The 18,718-nt window shown below is 46.8% G+C and overlaps 1 protein-coding gene and 1 long non-coding RNA gene across 4 annotated transcripts in view; one reads left to right on the top strand and one right to left on the bottom strand.

Moving 5' to 3' along the window:
* Positions 1–911, bottom strand: part of LOC115897601 — a 62,504-nt gene extending 61,593 nt beyond the window's left edge. The window contains exon 1 of the long non-coding RNA XR_004057354.1: positions 676–911. This is a non-coding gene — a long non-coding RNA (uncharacterized LOC115897601). The remainder of the gene's footprint in view (positions 1–675) is intronic.
* Positions 912–2,162: 1,251 nt separating this feature from the next.
* Positions 2,163–17,061, top strand: TCL1A (T cell leukemia/lymphoma 1A). 3 transcript variants are annotated; one of them, XM_010353695.2, is made up of 4 exons: positions 2,163–2,412; positions 4,289–4,459; positions 4,876–4,933; positions 5,824–6,578. In XM_010353695.2, exons 1-3 carry the CDS (start codon positions 2,293–2,295, stop codon positions 4,921–4,923), a joined length of 339 nt encoding a protein of 112 aa, XP_010351997.1. In that variant the 5' UTR covers positions 2,163–2,292; the 3' UTR covers positions 4,924–4,933; positions 5,824–6,578. The 3 variants fall into 3 exon arrangements, with proteins under 3 accessions (XP_010351997.1, XP_030786345.1, XP_030786344.1); XM_030930485.1 differs by lacking the exon at positions 5,824–6,578 and adding an exon at positions 16,820–17,061 and having other exon boundaries at positions 2,210–2,484; XM_030930484.1 differs by having other exon boundaries at positions 2,210–2,484.
* Positions 17,062–18,718: the final 1,657 nt, after the last annotated feature.

Raw genomic sequence — 18,718 nt, 5'->3', positions numbered from 1 at the left:
TCAGACTAATAAAGACTCAGAAAGGAACATAAAATTCTAAAGCTAGGCTTATGGCCTTTATAGCCCTTGGATGGGGCAGATAACATGCCATGGAGGCTCAGAGACAGCTCTGAGACTATGCAATAGCTACTGTTTCCCCTCTTGTGGACTGTTCACTTAAAAAACCTCTATAAGGGCTGGGCGCGGTGGCTCAAGCCTGTAATCCCAGCACTTTGGGAGGCCGAGACGGGCGGATCACGAGGTCAGGAGATCGAGACCATCCTGGCTAACATGGTGAAACCCCGTCTCTACTAAAAATACAAAAAACTAGCCGGGCGAGGTGGCAGGCGCCTGTAGTCCCAGCTACTCCGGAGGCTGAGGCAGGAGAATGGTGTAAACCCGGGAGGCAGAGCTTGCAGTGAGCTGAGATCCAGCCACTGCACTCCAGCCTGGGCGACAGAGCAAGACTCCGTCTCAAAAAAAAAAAAACCTCTATAAGTTGCCCAATGAACTCCACGGTCATCCTTAATTCGTTTTCATTTATTGGAACCCTTTCTCAAATAATTTTCCAAATCCCACACAATAATGATATATATTCCTGCTCAATATTAAGAAGCCCTCATGCAAAATTGAAGAAATAAATTGTTCTTACAAAAGAAGGAAAAAGGAATTATATTCCCAGAACATTCTGCTTACCCAGACACACGGACCTGATTCTTGCTCCATTGTTTGTAGCATTCTGGGTCCTAGGGCCATTGATGTGGCTGGGTCAGTGGCCACACTGGCTCCTGGGTATCCCTTCCCTGGCCACAAAAGTCTGTCCCAGCAGCACTATTTAAACTGGACTTGTTATTTCTCACCTCAAAGCTCTGGCCTGGGCTGAGACCTCCCCAACAGAGCTTATCAGCAAGCTTTTCATCGTGCTCTGAGGCTATCTGGGTCTGGAATCAGCCTGAAACCTATAAGTTTGCATATTAAATATTAACACCACTAAGGGCTACAGTGGAAACGAGGTTTGCTGAGCTTAAGGGCTCTCACTCCACCCCCAACTGCCCTTGACTTTTCTCTTCTATGTTGTATTCCTGGTAAATCCCATAATATCTCGACTACCTTAGGCCACCTCAGCCCCATCTTGGGATTAGGCTGTCTGGATAGGCAAAGAGGCAGCTATCCAGCTGTCAGGTGAATCAGATGTCCTCATCAGATCTCGTAATTTCCACTTTTGTGATATTTCAAAGGATCACATATTATTTTCTTAGTGCCTGGTCAGAGAACCGGGAAAGAGCTAGAAGGTGAGACACCAAACTCCATCCCATGGTGATGTTTGAATCAGGTTGGAGCTGGTTTCACATGTTTTTCATTGTGCATGACTTTCTTAATTGCCTTAGTGGGAATGCATTACTGCAAAATAAAGTGAAATTGTTTTCCTTATTGCTTGTAATTTACAGAGGGGTGGTTTTGATAATATAAACCAAGGACTTTTCAAATCCATTGATTTAAGGGTGGAAGGAGGGGTTTCTTTTTAAGTGTTCATTTTGATCTATGCTTTCAATACTAAATTCAAAGCCCAAGGGGAAAAACCCATGTTTCTCCGTTTTGTAATAGCTATTAGATGTCCACAGCATCATCAGACCTGTGGAAAATGCATGCTTTGTGTATGGAAGACGGCGCGTCAGGAGTTGTCCTTTGCCAAGAAATGGACTCTGACACTCTAAGGCACAGGCTGGAGGAGATCCAGGGAACCCGGGAAAGCCCAGGCCTAACTCAGGCCCGCGTGGGTCTCTTCTGATCCCAGAAGATGAGAAGTGGGTCCTGGCTCTGGGCATCCTGGTGTCGACTGTGAGTTCCCAGCAGAGGCCCATAGTCCCGGTCCGGCAGCCGAGGGAAGCGGCGGGGTCTCCCAGAAGAAGAAAGGGCCAAGGTCACCCCGGCCGGCTCTCCAGCAGCAGCGGAGGGCGGCGGTCGGGGTCGCTGCTGGCCGGGGCCTCGAGGAAGCCGCACGTCAGCTAGGGCTAGGTCTCCGTTCCCAGGCGCTGCCACCGTTCCAGAGAGCAAGTCAGGCCGGGACGTAGCGCCTGCGTGGGACCCTCACTTGCCACCAAGACCCCCACAAACCCCGCCCCATCCTGCCTTACGCCCCGCCCCAAGGTCTTCCTCCCGACCCAGGGGCCCGCCCCAAGGCCGTCCTCCCGCCCCGCCGCTTGGTGGCGGCCGCATGCTGCCCGGATATAAAGCGTCGGCCCCACATCCCAGGGACCAGCGAGCAGCCTCGAGAGGCTCTGGCTCTTGCTTCTTAGGCGACCCTAGGGCGCCATGGCCGAGTGCCCGTTACGTGGGGAGGAAGTCACCGACCACCCGGACCGCCTGTGGGCCTGGGACAAGTTCGTGTATTTGGACGAGAAGCAGCGCGCCTGGCTGCCCTTAACCATTGAGGTACAGCCAGCTCTGGAGCGGATGGCGAGGCAGCAGGGGCAGCCCCCGGGAGTTTGGGATGCCCTAGGAAGGGTGAGGCCTTGAGGAGCACCCACTGTGGGGCAGGGAGGATCCCCACAGATGAAGCCACTTTGAGCTGGGCTCTGGAGGATGAATAGGAGTTCTCCAGGCAGGGAAAAAGGGTGGGAAAACCGCAAAAGAATGTCGGCCAAAGGAGGGGACCCAGTGCCTGTGGAGTGTGACTATAATGTTGACTACAGCACCCTTTTCTGGGCTTCGGGGTCCTAATCCTTAAAAATGGGTATCTCTAAGTGACTTATCCATATGGCCGATTATCGGAATCATCTTAGGTGGGTCCCAGAAATCTATTTTAAAAAGAACCCTCAACAGCTCAAAAGAGCACCTCAACCAGGCATAGCAACCACTGCCCTAGAGTGTGAAGTATTTTCCATGACCTCTGTGCTTTATTTAGAAAACAAATTGAACAAGTGATGTCGTAGTATAAGCGCTGGTATTGAATCAATATTGACTTTGTTTTTTGTGTGATGCCTTAAGATGGGTCCTTAGTCCATGTGAAGTTTTTGTTAAAGAAATACATAACTCTTTTACAAGTATTTGGATTTACTCAATGAAAAAGAGTCAAAAAATGTTAAAACTCTTTACACACACAGACTGAAGAAAGCATAAAAATTAAAACAAATTAGAACATGTATGTCCAGTAGCAAACAATCAAAAGTTATTGAGTGTTAACTGTGTCTCTACAGATGGGAAACTGAGGCACAAAAAGTACATTTGTCCAAGGTAGGCGTGCTAGTAGGTAATGGGGTTGGAATTCTAGGCTCTTAACCACCACCAAAATTTGCTTTTTTATTGGCACTTCAATTTTTTAAATATGTTTTTACTTTAATAATCAAGTTAAACATTTACTTTTTTAAAATCAAAATTTGAAGAAATAATGTGCAGATTCAGTGAATTTCTTCTTTTAAATCTCTGGTTGAGAAATCTCTTCTTCAACGTGACACCAAAATCACAAACCAGATAGTTTTTCATGTAATCATGATAAATGCCACACAGGCCGGGCGCGGTGGCTCAAGCCTGTAATCCCAGCACTTTGGGAGGCCGAGACGGGCGGATCACGAGGTCAGGAGATCGAGACCATCCTGGCTAAGATGGTGAAACCCCGTCTCTACTAAAAATACAAAAAACTAGCCGGGCGACCTGGCGGGCGCCTGTAGTCCCAGCTACTCGGGAGGCTGAGGCAGGAGAATGGCGTGAACCCGGGAGGCGGAGCTTGCAGTGAGCTGAGATCTGGCCACTGCACTCCAGCCTGGGCGACAGAGCAAGACTCCGTCTCAAAAAAAAAAAAAAAAAAAAAAAAAAAAAAAAAGATAAATGCCACACAAAAACCCACTAGCAAACTGTGGGACAGATTTTGCCTCACATCATTGAAAAGGCCAGTACTCTTTTTCTTTCTTCTTTTTTTTTTTTTTTTTTTCCCCCTGTAGAGACAGGGTCTCGCTCCATCACCCAGGCTGATCTTAAACTTCTGGCCTCAAGCGATCCTCCTGCCTCGGCCTTCCAAAGCACTGGAATTACAAGTGTGAGCCACTGCAACCCACCAGAAAAAAAGCGTGCTTTTCATGGCCCTGTCTGGGTGGCTAGACACGTGTGCGTGTCTGGCCCAGCCAGAGTCCTTGAGAGGAGCATGCATGGCCTAAGGAAGTGAGCTTCAGGGAACAGTGATGACTGTCATTTCATACTCGGACTCCTGCCCAGACGGGTGGGTGGCTGGCAGGAAGGACTCTGGTTTTCTGTGCCTGGAGGAGCCCTGGCAAGCGGAACCTGAAAGTATGCCCTGTCCTTTTCTTCTCCTCAGATAGAGGATAGGTTACGGGTGCTCTTGCGTCAGGAAGACATCCTCCTGGGGAATCCTATGACCCCCAGCCAGATAGGCCCAAGCTTGCTGCCTATCTTGTGGCAGCTCTACCCTGATGGACGATACCGATCCTCAGACTCCAGTTTCTGGCGCTTAGTGTACCACATCAAGGCGAGTGTGTTTCTCCCAGGGATCCATCGGGTGATCTTGGGTTTCCCTTCCTCCGTGTCTGGTCTTAGTGGTTTATCTTCCCTCCATCCCAGTCCCAAAAGCATCAAAAATTGGGGGAAATGTACAACTGAGGATTTCTAAAGGACTTTCCCAGAGAGAAGATAGATCCTCCGAGGTATCTAACAGAACCCTACCTCCCCTTCCTCCCAGCCCCCCAGCTGGCCGCAGGAAGACATCTCTGGTGGACAGCCACAGGCTGAAGGCTGGTGGGAGGAGGAGCCGTCTCCGAGAGCCCCTGAAATTCACACTTGGGTTCCTACCTGCTGTTTCCAGCTAGGGGAAGGTGCAGGAGTGAGGAATGGAGGGAGTGGAGGGCTCTGGCTGATCAATGCCTTCTCTGTCTCTCTGCCTCTCAGATTGACGGCGTGGAGGACATGCTTCTCGAGCTGCTGCCAGATGACTGACTGTGGCACGGTGAGCTCCACTGACTGGGGCTTGACCCCTCTTAGTCCACGTGGCTGTACCAGAAGGAAAGACCACCCCTTCTCCATGAAGGCAGTGCTAACCCCTCCCCGACTGCTGCCATCTCAGGGCTCCCAGGGATGGGAGAGTCTTCCTGGAGGCACCCGTGTCTCTCCCTTACCACTTGGGGAGCCAAGGGCTTTGTAGGCAGCCCCTTTTATCGCAGCTGCTCATATCTATACAGTACTTCACAAGTTTCAGCCAGCACTTTCATTTCCTATTGCCTTTCTTTTCTGAGACGTAGTCTCGCTCTGTTGCCCAGGCTAGAGTACAGTGGTGCAATCTCAGCTCACTGTAAGCTCTGCCTCCTGGGTTCACACCATTCTCCCGCCTCAGCCTGCCGAGTAGCTGGGACTACAGGTGCCCGCCACCATGCCCGGCTAATTTTTTTTTTTTTTTTTAGTAGAGGCGGGGTTTCACCATGTTAGCCAGGATGGTCTCGATCTTCTGACCTCGTGATCTGCCCACCTCAGCCTCCCAAAGTGCTGGGATTACAGGCTTGAGCCACCATGCCCGGCTTTACCATTGCTTTATTAAATAAGCACTGGTGCTTGATAATATAACTGAGCCAGATATTAGATATGTTATTGAGTTTTGAGGAAATAAGATTACAAAACTCCAAAATGAGTTTTGAGGAGTACAGTGAGTGACATCTTCAGATTGCAGAGCCAGGTGTCAAAACCGTATTCTGACCACAAGCCTTCTGCCCTGTTCAGAATTTGCCTTGGCTCAGAAGGCCTCTGGGGGCCATCCCTGACCACGAGGCTTCCCACTTAGACTTGCTCGCCACTGCCTGGTCCTTTCCTTCACCCTTGACTCTGTCTTCTCTTGTCCTTTCCCAGGTCTCGCAGCACCTGTCTCCTTTCGCCCCAGGGCCTGAGCCTGGCCAGCCTACAATGGGGGCGTTGTGTTTCTGTTCACCTTCCTTTACGATGCCTGTGTCTTCTCCTCCACCACGCTGGGGTCTGGGAGGGAACGGACAGACAGAGGATGAGCTCTCCCCAGGGCCTGCTGGACCTGCCCGTAGCCCACTCTGCTCCCCTCAGCACTACCACTCCTGCCAGGGAGGACTCCATTTGGCAGAGCTTCTTCCAGGTGCCCACCTTTACCTGTGCCTCAGCTTTTCTCAGCTGGCTGATGGTTTTCAGCCTCTTTCCGCCCCTGCTGTCCCTCACAGCACTACTGTTTCATGTTGCACAGTCACTCAGCTCCGTGAACTTGTGAGAACCCAGCCGATTCACCTGAGCAGGGCCTCTGAGACCCTGGACTAGTGGTCTCACATGGTGCTTTGCCTGCAAACCCTGCCTGAACACAGGTTCAGGTGCAGCTCAAGAAAAGGCCTGAAAGGAGCCCTTGTCTGTGCTCAGGACTCAGAAGCCTTTGCGTCAGTGGTCCACAGCCCAGGACGCAGCAGGAGGCCAGGCCGGCGAGCCCTGTGGACGAACCCTCAGAACCCTTGGCTTGCCCACGTGGAAAAGGGATAGAGGTTGGGTTTCCCCCCTTTTATAGATGGTCACACACCTGGGTGTTATATGAGGTTGTATGTGTCAAGAATACTTTTTGTAATGATTGATTAAATGCAAGATAGTTTATCTAACTTCATGCTGAATCAGCTTCTATCCTTGACTTAGATTTTGGTGAAGAGAAGTGAGAATAGGCAGCCACCAAATAAAAAATACTCATGGTTTTATTTATTTTACTTTGGAGATAAGGGACTACGATTTTTTTTCCATGTAATCCAATGCTTCAAACCCCAGTGTTCTTGGAGGCATATGTTGAGAACCACTGGAGTAAGCAATCTCAGAAACGTCGGCAATGCCTGGTATTCAGGAGCCCCTCCTGCCTCTATCTGGTCCTGCCCTCCTCACCCTCTTCATTCCCATGTGCCCTCGGCTCCAACCAGCGCTGCCTTCTCCTCGCCCAGGCATTCACCGGGCTCTGTCCTTGCACGGATACTTCTGTCCTCTCTGTTCACAATACCAGCAGAAGCCCCTCCTGCCTGAAACTGTCCCTGACCACTCAGGCCCCAAGCAGACTCCCTTCCCCACCTCCCATGACCTGCAGTCACAGCAGATCCCACCCCATGCCCTGTCCTCTTGCTCCCTTCTCAAGGCCCCCCTGCCCCTCCTGTATCTCCATAGACAGTAGCTGGACCTCAAATATTACCAGGGGATGCCTTCCAGAGAAGGGAATCCATCCTGTGTCGAATCCTGGCCCTCCCATTTCCATGTATCTCTAGTCCACAGCTTTCTTGTCACAGATGAACTTAGAGGGTTCTTCTGAGGATTCAGCGGGATGTATAACTGCAGTTGTTTTAACAGAATTGTATAAGAAAAACACTGCTTCTCCCGCTTTACAGTCTCTGAACCCAGGTTTCTTAACCAGCACTAGACAGAGAAGAAACACTTGATGCCCAATGTGCCAGGGTTTGTGTCTCCTGTAACCCAGTCACCCTGCACAGCCCATGGCAGCAATGGAGTTTGGTCTATGGGAGCAATTACTGTACAGATGCCTCTCAGCAGGGCCAAAACATGGAAAGGCAGAGCAGGGGGGCCATAGGCGATCAGGCAGCCCCCTCATTTTAGGAATAGGAATGCGAGGACCCAGGAAGAGGAAAGCTTTTGTGCCAGATTCTTTTGTTGACCAAATATTTGACCATCACCATGAACAGTGTCAGGAACTGGGACGTAGCAAGGACAAGGCGAAGGCCCTACTCTCATGCAGCCTTAGTTCTGGGAAACGATAAAATGAAGGTGCGAAATCCCAGAAGAACATAGAACAGGGTAACAGAGTGTAGGGAGTTCGATTGGCTGGTAAGGAAATTCCTGTCTGTGGATGTGGTATTTAAGATTGGGCCTTGAAAAAGAGGGAGCTAGATTCTCAGGAAGAGGGGATGGCAAGCGCTGTGCAGATTTGATTTGCTGTGGAAATTAAAAACATAGCAAAAGGATTACTTCTTACTAAAAGAAATGCTGTTTTGTAAGAATAAATGACCCCAATAAATTAACTAAATGCAATGCAGAATCTCAGTTTTCCACCAGACTGACTCTAGGGTTTTGGCTGGAAACACAAAGTTGTTTTGCCAATGCATTCTAAATACCTCATAATTTTCCACATATATATTTATATATATATAGAGAGAGAGAGAGATGGAGTTTCACTGTTGTTGCCCAGGCTGGAGTGCAGTGGCGCAATCCTGGCTCACTGCAACCTCCACCTCCCAGGTTCAAGCGATTTTCCCACCTCAGCCTCCCAAGTACCTGGGACTACAGGCACCCACCACCACGCCCGGCTAATTTTTTTTGTATTTTTAGTAGAGACAGGGTTTCACCATGTTGGTCAGGCTGGTCTCCAACTCCTGACCTCAGGTGATCCACTCACCTTGGCCTCACAAAGTGCTGGGATTACAGGCGTGAGCCACTGTGCCCAGCCTCCCTCTACATATTTTATTGCATACACATTTATTTATATTTTTTTAATTTCTTTCAGTAACATGTTGCAGTTTTCAGAGTATAGGTTTTGCATTTCTTTTGTTAAATTGATTCCTAACTTTACTTTTTTTATTATGATAAAATCTAATTAACCTGGCATGGTGGTATGTACCTTTAGTGCCAGCTACTTGTGGGGCTGAGGCAGGAGGATTGCTTGAGCCCGGGAAGTCAAGGCTACAGTGAGCTGTGTTCCTGCCACTACACTCCAGCCTGGGTGACAAAGCAAGACCCTCTCTCAAACAACAAAAAAGCGCAAACAAAAAACTAACATGAAATCTGCCCTCATAACAGACTTCTAAGTGTACAGTACAGTATTGTTTATTATATGAACATTGTTGTACAGTAGATCTCTAGAACTTTTTCATCTTGCATGACTAAAACTCTATGCCCTCCAAAGAGCAACTCTTCATCGCCTCCTCTTCCCCAGCTCCTGGAAACCACTACCCTTCTTTCTGCTTCTAGGAGTTTTACAACTTTAGCTTCCTCATCTAAGTAGGAATCATGCAGTATTTGTCCTTCTGTGACTGATTAATTTCACCTAGCGTGATGTCCTCAAGGCTCATCCATATGGCAGGACTTCTTTTCTAAGGCTGCATAAAGTTTCATTGTATGTATGCACCACCATTTCCTCCTTCATTCATCCACCAGTGGATAGGAGGTGGTTTTCACCTCTTCGCTATTAAGTATGGTGCTGAAATGAATGTGGGCATGCAAATATCAATTCAAGATTGTTTCCTAATTCTTTTGGATGAATACCCGTAAGTTGGATTGCTGAGCCATATGGTAGTTCTATTTTTAATTTTTTGAAGAGTCTCCATACTGTTTTCCATAACAGTTACAACATTTTACGTTCCTACCAACTGTGCACAAGGGTTTGCCACAGCCTCACCAGCATTTGTTGTTTTCTGGTTTTTTGATAATGCCCATCCTCACAAGTATGATGTGATATTTATTTTACTTACTCTGTTCCAATCTGGATGATTTTTCTTTTGTCTTCTTGCCTAATTACCCTGGCTAGAACCTCTAGAATTGTGTTGAATAGAAATAGTGAGAGTGGGCCAGGCACGGTGGCTCATGCCTGTAATCCCAGCACTTTGGGAGGCCGAGATGGGTGGATCACCTGAGGTCAGGAATTCAAGACCAGCCTGGCCAACATGGTGAAACCCCCGTCTCTGCTAAAAACACAAAAATTATCCCAGTGTGGTGGCAGGTGCCTATAGTCCCAGCTACTTGGGAGGCTGAGGCCAGAGAATTGCTTGAACTCAGGAGGCAGAGGTTGCAGTGAGCTGAAATCATACCACTGCACTCAATCCTGGGCGACAGAGCAAGACTCTGTCTCGGGGAAAAAAAAAAAAAAAGAAAGAAAGCGTGAGAGTGGACATCCTTGCCTTGGTCCTGATCTTAGAAATCTTCATCTTTCACCATTAAGTCTGATATTAGCTATGGCTTCTTCGTAAATGTCCTTTATCACATTGAGGAAGTTCCCTTCTATTCTTGGTTTATTGAGTGTTTTTTTCATGCAGGGATGTTAGATTTTGTCAAATGTTTTTTTCTGCATCTGTTGAGATGATCATCTATTGGAATGTTGGTGTTTGTCCTTTATTGTACTGATATGGTGTGATACACTCATTTTTTTTGGTATGTTGAACCATTTTGCATTTCTGAGATGAATTTTAATGGGTCCTAGTGTATAATCCTTTTTATATGCTGTTGGATTTGGTTTGCTAGCATTTTGTTAAGGGTGTTTTTTTTTGTTTTTTTTTTTTTTTCCTGAGAGTCTCGCTCTGTCGCCCAGGCTGGAGTGCAGTGGCGCGATCTCGGCTCACTGTAAGCTCCACCTCCCGGGTTCACGCCATTCTCCTGCCTCAGTCTCCCGAGTAGCTGGGACTACAGGCGCCCACCACCGTGCCTGGGTAATTTTTTTTGTATTTTTAGTAGAGATGGGGTTTCACCGTGTTAGCCAGGATGGTCTCAATCTCCTGACCTTGTGATCTGCCCACCTCGGCGGGATTACAGGCATGAGCCACCGTGCCCAGCCTGTCCTTTTCATTTTTATTCATATAATTTAAGCAGGAGGGAAGGAATTACTACTGGTCTGCAACTAAAGAGATCAAGAATGTTGCAAGAATAACACAATTTGCTGTATTATTAAAAAATCAGTTGGCTTGAGATGCTCACCTTAAAAAATATGACATATAATCACAAATAATTAGGTCGATTTTTGCTCAAAGTTACAACTGCCTTTTTTCAACATCTCTACTTTCTTTGGCAACTGTTCAACAGGGTGACAGGCACCCCCACCTACGTTTGCTTCAGGCTATCTCAGAATGAATGTAGTCAGATGCTAATGTCACAATAGGAAAAACTAAACTTGAAGTAAAACTGTATCATTAGCTTAGTAATTACTTATAACAAAGGTCTTTGTATATATAAGGAAAACAGTAAAATATGTATATTATGCATTTTTCTCCTTGAATTTCTAGAAAATCCTTTCGTAAAGATGGATTTGTACATACCATATTCTGAATTTTATTAATCTGTTTCTTGATATTTTTAAAATGAACATCACCACCTTTGTTACAAGAAGCTTAGGGGAATGTGCCCAGTAGTTGGCAATGCTAGGCTGAAAGTGTGTGATGTCATACAGAATCACGAAGCTGGGGTTTTATTCACTCCTAACCATCTACGATCTTACCCCAGGAGAAAGCCTGGCCAACCTCATTTGGCACCTAAGGTCAAGATAATAAATTCTGGATTTTTTTTTTTTTTTTTAGGAGGCCAGGGGTGACAAGTACATACTGTTGTGTAATGGTTACACTAAGCAAAAAACACCAGTCACTCAGAATCCTTTACTGTAAAGTGTAGATAACATTGTGTGGTATGCCTTGATTGAGGAATTAAAGGTAGTTTAACTGAAGATGTTGAGGAAACCTGGTTCTGGTTTTAGTATACCAGAATAACTTTTTTTCAATTTTAGAGGTTGGAAAAACTAGAGGAATTAGGGGATACTTTTTTATGGGTTCATTTATAAGAAGAAGAGAACTTACCATAAATACTTTGTGAGATTTGTCCTGTCTTAAACTTGAATTATAATATGAGTAATGCTTAAGGGAATTTAATAAAGAAGGAAAGCTAAAAAAAAGAGAAAGGCAGTTGGTCCAAAAAGTGAACCCAGTGGACTAGCTAGTGTGATGTGTGATTAACACAGATTATCTCCTTTAGGCCTTACGAAGAAGTACGTACTCTTGTTACCCCCAAGTTCGTGGTGAAGAAACAGGCTCCGAGACTAGAAGTTACTTGCCCCAAGTTAGTAAGTGGTGTGGTCTGGATGTTGCCAGAATCTACCGTTTCTCCCTTCTGGTATTTGTTTATTCAACTCAATCTTTGGCCCTGAGCTAGGTGCAGGGGGTATGCATTCTAGTACAGAGGGAAGTCCCATGATGGAAAGAAACAGAGCAGAGTGATCGGGAAGGCAGAAGAGCTTTGTGTGGACCCTTCAGGCAAGGCCCCTCTGGGAATTCCCAATTTGAGGTCTCTTTTTCAGCCAAGTAGAACAGATGGACTGACACAGCTATCTCTGATCCAGGGGAAACCAGCTTACTAGAGAAACTTAATAGAATTGCTGAGCAGATCTGGCCTTTTGAGGTTTGCAGGCAGGAATTCAAAGTGGAAATTGTCAGCCTGTTTTTATGAGTATTTTGTCTATCAATATTTTTCTGTCAGGTTTAGAAAATAAGAAGGCAAAGTGGGTTCCACCACATGTGGCATTTCACCTGGCAAGTGATACAGAAGAGTGGGGCAGACGGTCTCCCGTGTGTGAAGGAGTTTTTGGAACACAGAATCTAAGCTGGTGAGGGATGAATGAAGTGTGGGAACAGCCATAAAGAATTTAGATATTCAGGAAAGAAGTCCTTTGTGTCAGTGTTTCTCCACATACTTACCTGTGTTTTCGCCATGGTTACGTTGTTTTGTACTTTATTTTGTTGTTGTTTCTGCTAGGCAGAAATGTTTTATTTTTTAACATTGTCGTCATATATATTGCTTTTCTTTTGTGTATTCTGGGTTTAGGTTTTTCTTTTTTTTTTTTTTTTTTTTTTTTTTGAGACTGAGTCTTGCTCTGTCTCCAGGCTGGAGTGCAGTGGTGCAATCTCGGCTCACTACAACCTCCGCCTCCCGGGTTCAAGCGATTCTCCTGCTTCAGCCTCCCGAGTAGCTGGGACTACAGGCGCCCGCCACCACGCCCAGCTAACTTTTTGTATTTTTAGTAGAGACACGGTTTCACCATGTTGGCCAGGATGGTCTCACTCTCCTGACCTCGTGATCCACCTGCCTCAGCCTTCCAAAGTGCTGGTATTACAGGCGTGAGCCACCGCGCCCGGCCCAAGTTTTTCTTAATAAGGACTTCTCTGCTCCACAATAACAAATTTCCTTCATGTTTTTGTCTATCTTTTTGTCGTTTCCTTTGTTTAAGTCATTAATCTATCTGGAATTTACTTTTATATGAGAAATGAAGCAGTGATCCAACTTTTTTAGGTAAATGGCTAGCCAGGTGTCATGACACTGTTTAGTGACTAATGTATCCTTTGGCAGTGCATTGAAATGCCACCTTGATTGTGTAAGCAAGGCAAAAGTTCACTGGTACCCTCTTAGCATTTTCGGCTGGGCTAGAGAATTCAATTGACGTAAAACAGATTCATAGGAGAAAAGCGTATTGATTTAACACAAGTTTTCTGTGACACAGGAGCCCTCATAGGAAAACAAAGACACAAAGAAACAGAGTTAAACACTAATTTTGGACAAAGAGTAGTATATGGTGAAAATGTGACCAGGCAAGGGGCTTTGGGCTAGGGGAGTTACTTGTGGCTGAAGAGAAAGGTTCATTTATAATGTTAGTTTATACAGAATTCTCTCAGCCTCAACTCTCAGCCCCAGTGATGTGTTACTTTCATTCTGATAGAGGGAGGACATCTTCCACATGGAGGTTTCTCTTTTGCTTTCAGGAAGAGAAAGGAGAAGGCAGAGTGCTCTTCGTGCATCTGTTCTTTATCAAGAGCCATTAGCATAAAATAATCGTTATGCCCAGGTGGCAGTTCTACCAGCCTTCATTCACGTGCTAAACTTCCACTTGTATTTTCAGTTCTCTCTCAGCCTCTGTTCCATTTTCACTGCTCTGAGGCCTGCACCTACGTGAGCACCACCAGGGTTAGTTGCTGCAGCTTTGGGTTGCTTGTTGATGGCTGCTAACCCTAGTGTGCCTTCACAGCTCTCCTCGTTCAGATTTTTCCCAGCTTTTCTTACATCTTAAATTCTCCATATCAATTTGAGGTTCATATTGTCCAGGTACAAAACTCTTAAGTTCTTTGTTGTGATTGCATTACATTCATAAATAGGCTTAGGGAGATATATCTTTGCGATAACGAAGCCTCCGATTGATTTAGGCAACACTTTTCCATAGCCCTATGTACCACTAAGAGCTTTACAAATGCTTACTTAACCCGATATGTTCATCTGTACAACAGCCCATGAGATAGCTATTTTTATTGTCCCTGTTTTACAGATGAGGAAACTGAGGCATAGAGGTAAATTGTTCAATTTACATTACTATTTTAAGATTTTTAGGTTTATTCAAGACTTGTTTACTGTCCTTCAGAATTTTAAAATTTGCTTCCTGTAAGTATTTTACATGTGATCACCTATTTTTTTTTTTCTAACTGACTTGTGTCTATATAGTAGAAAACTGTTGGGGGTTACATGTTAAATGTATAAACACTTGTTGAATTCTCTTACTGGTTCAAATATATTCTGGAAAGGTTGTTTTTCTTATATAATTCAGAAGGTCTGCATTGCACTTTTAGAGGTTTTATTTTTTTTGAGACAGGGTCTCACTCTGTCACCCAGACTGTAGTGCAGGGGCGTGATCTCCCCTCACTGCAATTTCCACCTCCCAGGCTCAAGCAATTCTGCTGCCTCAGCCTCCTGAGTAACTGGGATTACAGGCATGCACTACAACTGCCCAGTTAATTTTTGTATTTTTAGTAGAGATGGGGTTTCACCCTGTGGGCCAGGCTGGTCTCAAACTCCTGACCTCAAATGATCCACTGGCCTCAGCCTCCCGAAGTGTTGGGATTACAGGCGTGAGCCACCACGTCCAGCCCTTTAGAGCTTTTATATGGCCGTTCTGTTTATTGTTCTATGACCTCTCCCAACTGTCCCCTGTGAAGGATGAGGATATAGTATCCTTGTGCTTTCTCTCTCCTCCTGTCCATATCTCCTGCTGCCAATTTTGGTTAGTTTTCTTATGAGTCTTATTTCTTCTAGTTTTTCCTTTAAATAATATGTTCCTAGCTCTGTGACGTGATCTTTCAACTGTATTTTCTGGACTTCTTTCCACGGGAAAACCTATGTACTTTACCTCTACCTTCTCTCTTCTCCCCTTCCCAATGTTTGGAAACACTGTTGTTATTTTTGTATTTCCTGGAGGTCAGAAGGGTGGGACTAGAAGTTCCAATCCTGTAATCACATGGTAGGTTGAAGGGGGTTTATTATGAAGAACAAAAGATGCTCCTCTCACTCCTATCACTTAGAAAATTCCAGAGGTTTCAGGAGCTCTATGCTAGGATCTGGGGATGGAGACCAAATCTGTATTTCTTAATGTATCACAATGTTACAGAAACTTAACAGCAAAAGGAGCCTGGGCCAGAGCCTCTGGACCCAGGCAATGCAAAAGAGTCCACTATTGAAGGGGCTACTTTGTCTGGGGTATATACCCTGGAGTTCCTTATACGACACAGACACATGAGGAGTTTAAGAGCAGAGGTCTAATAGGTAGAAGAGGAGAGAAAGAGAAACAGCTTCCTGTATATAGGAAGGGGTCTCCAAGTGGAAAAAAGACAGTTGGTGGTGAATGCTCCGAGTTTCATGACCCAGTTGAGGAGGTGGTATCCGATTCATATAGGACTCACACATTAGTTTTGGCGGGGAAGGCTGGTCACCCCACACGATCTTACGCAAATAGGCTTCCCAGTTGATTGGCCCCATCTTGTCTGCTCCTTACAGTACATGTGGCTGACAGAGAAGTCTGCTACCTTGCACATGTCTAGTCCTTCGTTCCTGCCAGCATTCACCCGTGCAAGCTCCCGGCTTGCAGGCTGCTATTAGAAAATGATTTGGGGCTGCTTTCATTAAAAAGAAAAGGCTGGGCTGGGCACGGTGGCTCACGCCTGTAATTCCAGTAGTTTGTCAGGAGATCACCTGAGGCCAGGAGCTCAAGACCAGCCTGGCCAACATGGAGAAACCCCATCCCTACTAAAAATACAAAAAATTAGCTGGGCGTGGTGGCACATGCCTGAAATCCCAACTACTTGGGAAGCTGAGGTAGAATCACTTGAACCCAGGAGGAGGAGGTTGTGGTGGGCCGAGATCGCGCCATCGCACTCCTAGCCTGGGCAACAAGAGCAAAATTCCATTTCAAAAAAAAAAAAAGAAGAAGAAAAGCCTTACTGACGACTCCCATGCCCTTGCTATCTGCCTAAATAATTCCTTTTTAACTCCTATATCACTACGGTGAGCTGGGGTGAGAGGTTCTCTGGAGTGCATCTTCTGTGGGGCACCGCCATGCCCCATCCAGCACTGATGCCAAGTGCCAGGGCTGACCTCAGCAGAGGCTTGGGCGTGGACCAGCCACATGGCAGCTGGAAAGGGGTCACAGCAAATAGCTGGGGCAGAACAAGCAGTAGGATCCCAGGTGAAGCCAAGTCACCCAGGCCCTGGGAGTCACCAGGCACAGAACATGCTTTGTTCTGCTGCAGACCTCAGCAGTGAGGCCAGGAGAGCACACAGACCACCAGCAAGTGCAGGATGGCACCCAGGAGGGGCAGCATATCCCAAAGTGTGCTTCCCTGGGGACCAGCCTGGGGCTGGGGGCCCCTCCCAATGCTACAGGACTAATGGCACTCTAAGGTCAAGGAGCAGAGGTGTCCTAGGTGGCAGGGATGAGGGCCTATTTCCCAAGGAAGAAGCAGCACCCAAGCTCTGCTTCCCACGGAACTGATGGCTTCCTTCCCTCATCCTGGGAGCCTGAAACTTCCCATATGAAACTTTCCCCCTTGCAGTTTGCATGCTGGGTTCTGGACAGAAATAGTCATAATTAAGCATTGATCAGGCTGCACTTAGCCCCACTTTCTTGTTGCTGAAAGTCACGTAGCACTCTAGATGGTGACCATTTGCATACCTGATGTTTCTACAGATAGGATTTCTGACTTTAGGATTATAAGACTGTTTAATAATTTATTTGTATCCCCTTTATTCCTATAGACAGGATCTCTGACATTAGAATAAATCACTTAAGATGTTTTTCAGAGTCTAAATTCCAGCAACCAGTTTGAAGACCCCCACAGAGGACCAGATCAGCATGAGAATACAGCTGCTTCATCTCCCTGTCCCACGATGTCATCCTGCACTTTTCAACCAATCAATAATCTCCACACTTCGGCCCATTCCTAATCCAAACTTCTCTGGGAGATGGATTTGAGGTTTCCTCCTATCCCCTCCTTCGGTGACCCTACCATTAAACTGCTTTCTCTGCTGCAACCCAGTGTTGGGATATGAGGACATTTGACAACAAACCTATTACAATTACACATCAACCCCAAATATCCAGGCACTGGACGGAGCATTCCCAGGCCCCACCCACCTGGGAGCCAGGAAGTCTGTGCAGCCTTCATCATTGCACTTGTGCCCAGCCTGCCCTATAAGGCGGCAGCTAAGGGACTGAATTCTCTCTCCTGGATGCAGACACCCACTGTGTGTCCAGCAGAGCCCGCTCCTTTCTGGGGGCACAGTTTCTGTGGGTAGGTAAACAATGCCTCCTTCCCTCTCTGGCTCTGTAAATTTCCCATTTAACAATAAAAACCTTCCCTAGGCCGGGCACGGTAGCTCACGCCTGTAATCCCAGCACTTTGGGAGGCCAAGGCGGGCAGATCACGAGGTCAGGAGATCAAGACCATCCTGGCTAACACAGTGAAACCCCGTCTCTACTAAAAATACAAAAAAATTAGCCAGGCGTGGTGGTGGCCACCTGTAGTCCCCAGCTACTCGGGAGGCTGAGGCAGGAGAATGGCGTGAACCCAGGAGGCGGAGCTTGCAGTGAGCCGTGATCACCCACTGCACTCCAGCCTGGGCGACAGCGCGAGACTCCGTCTCAAAGAAAAAAACAAAAAATCAAAAAAAAACCTTTCCTAACTCTTGACTGGTGTCATCATGAAATCCTTCTCTGTTGACTGGGATGCATGCTGCATGACACACCCTCTCCTGCATACCCCCGACTCAGGCCAGTGGGAGGGAAGGCAGGCTAGGGGAATAGGGTTCCTGAAAGACCAGGCTGCCAGATCAACATAAGCTTCTCAGCAGAAGGTTCCATGCCAGCCTGCAGTACTCACCCCAACACCTGTTCACGGGGCCTCCCTTTAACCATGCCAACACTGTGGAATCTCAACTCTTACCCCAAGGCTCCCTCTTCATGCCTCTTGTGTACACCACATGTGCAAGTGTTTATCTAGGGTAGTGATTCTCAGTCAGGGCAATTTTGCCCCCTCAGGAGCCATCTGGCATTTTTGGTTCTCACAAGTTGGGGTCAGGGGATGCTTCTGGCATCCAGTGGGTGGTGGCCAAGGATGCTGCTAGACATTCTACAATGCCCAAGACAGCCCCTCGCCGCAACACCACCAGGCTTGAGCAAATCCGCTCCAGGCAAACACTGGCGTGCCTTATGTACCTTGCTAAATTGTGATTGACGCTTCCTAATATTTTGTCATACAGAAGTGCTTCACTTGAAAAAGTTTGTCTTACACTGTCTTTTTGCTTACACCTGTGTCTTACTTGGGTTTTTTGTACCCCACGTTCATGAACATATTTCCCCAAACTTTCTATGAATGCTTTTACAGATTGATTTTGTAAGGTTGGGATTTTTAGCCCATGGGTGATTTTTTCTTGTGAATGACATGAGGGAGGGAATCCCCTCTCCTTGCCACCACTGCATGGTCACCCTGACCTGCACTGTATCGTCCACTTCTTCCTGGTCACAGTAGTGGCCCCGCTCAGTGCCTTGGCCCCCTGCCCCATCCCTCCCTGCTCAAGGACTCTGCTCCTCTGTCATGTCATCTCTCCCGCACATGGGCCCTTCCTCCCTTGCACCTGCATTCTGCATCTCCTGCACTGACACGCTGTTGCACTGTCTCGCGTTGGAAGC

This window comes from Rhinopithecus roxellana, chromosome 5, assembly GCF_007565055.1.
Source record: "Rhinopithecus roxellana isolate Shanxi Qingling chromosome 5, ASM756505v1, whole genome shotgun sequence".
NCBI classification, from domain to species: domain Eukaryota; kingdom Metazoa; phylum Chordata; class Mammalia; order Primates; family Cercopithecidae; genus Rhinopithecus; species Rhinopithecus roxellana.
The sequence above is the reverse complement of the archived record's forward strand: the minus strand, read 5'-3'. Positions and strand labels throughout refer to the sequence as shown.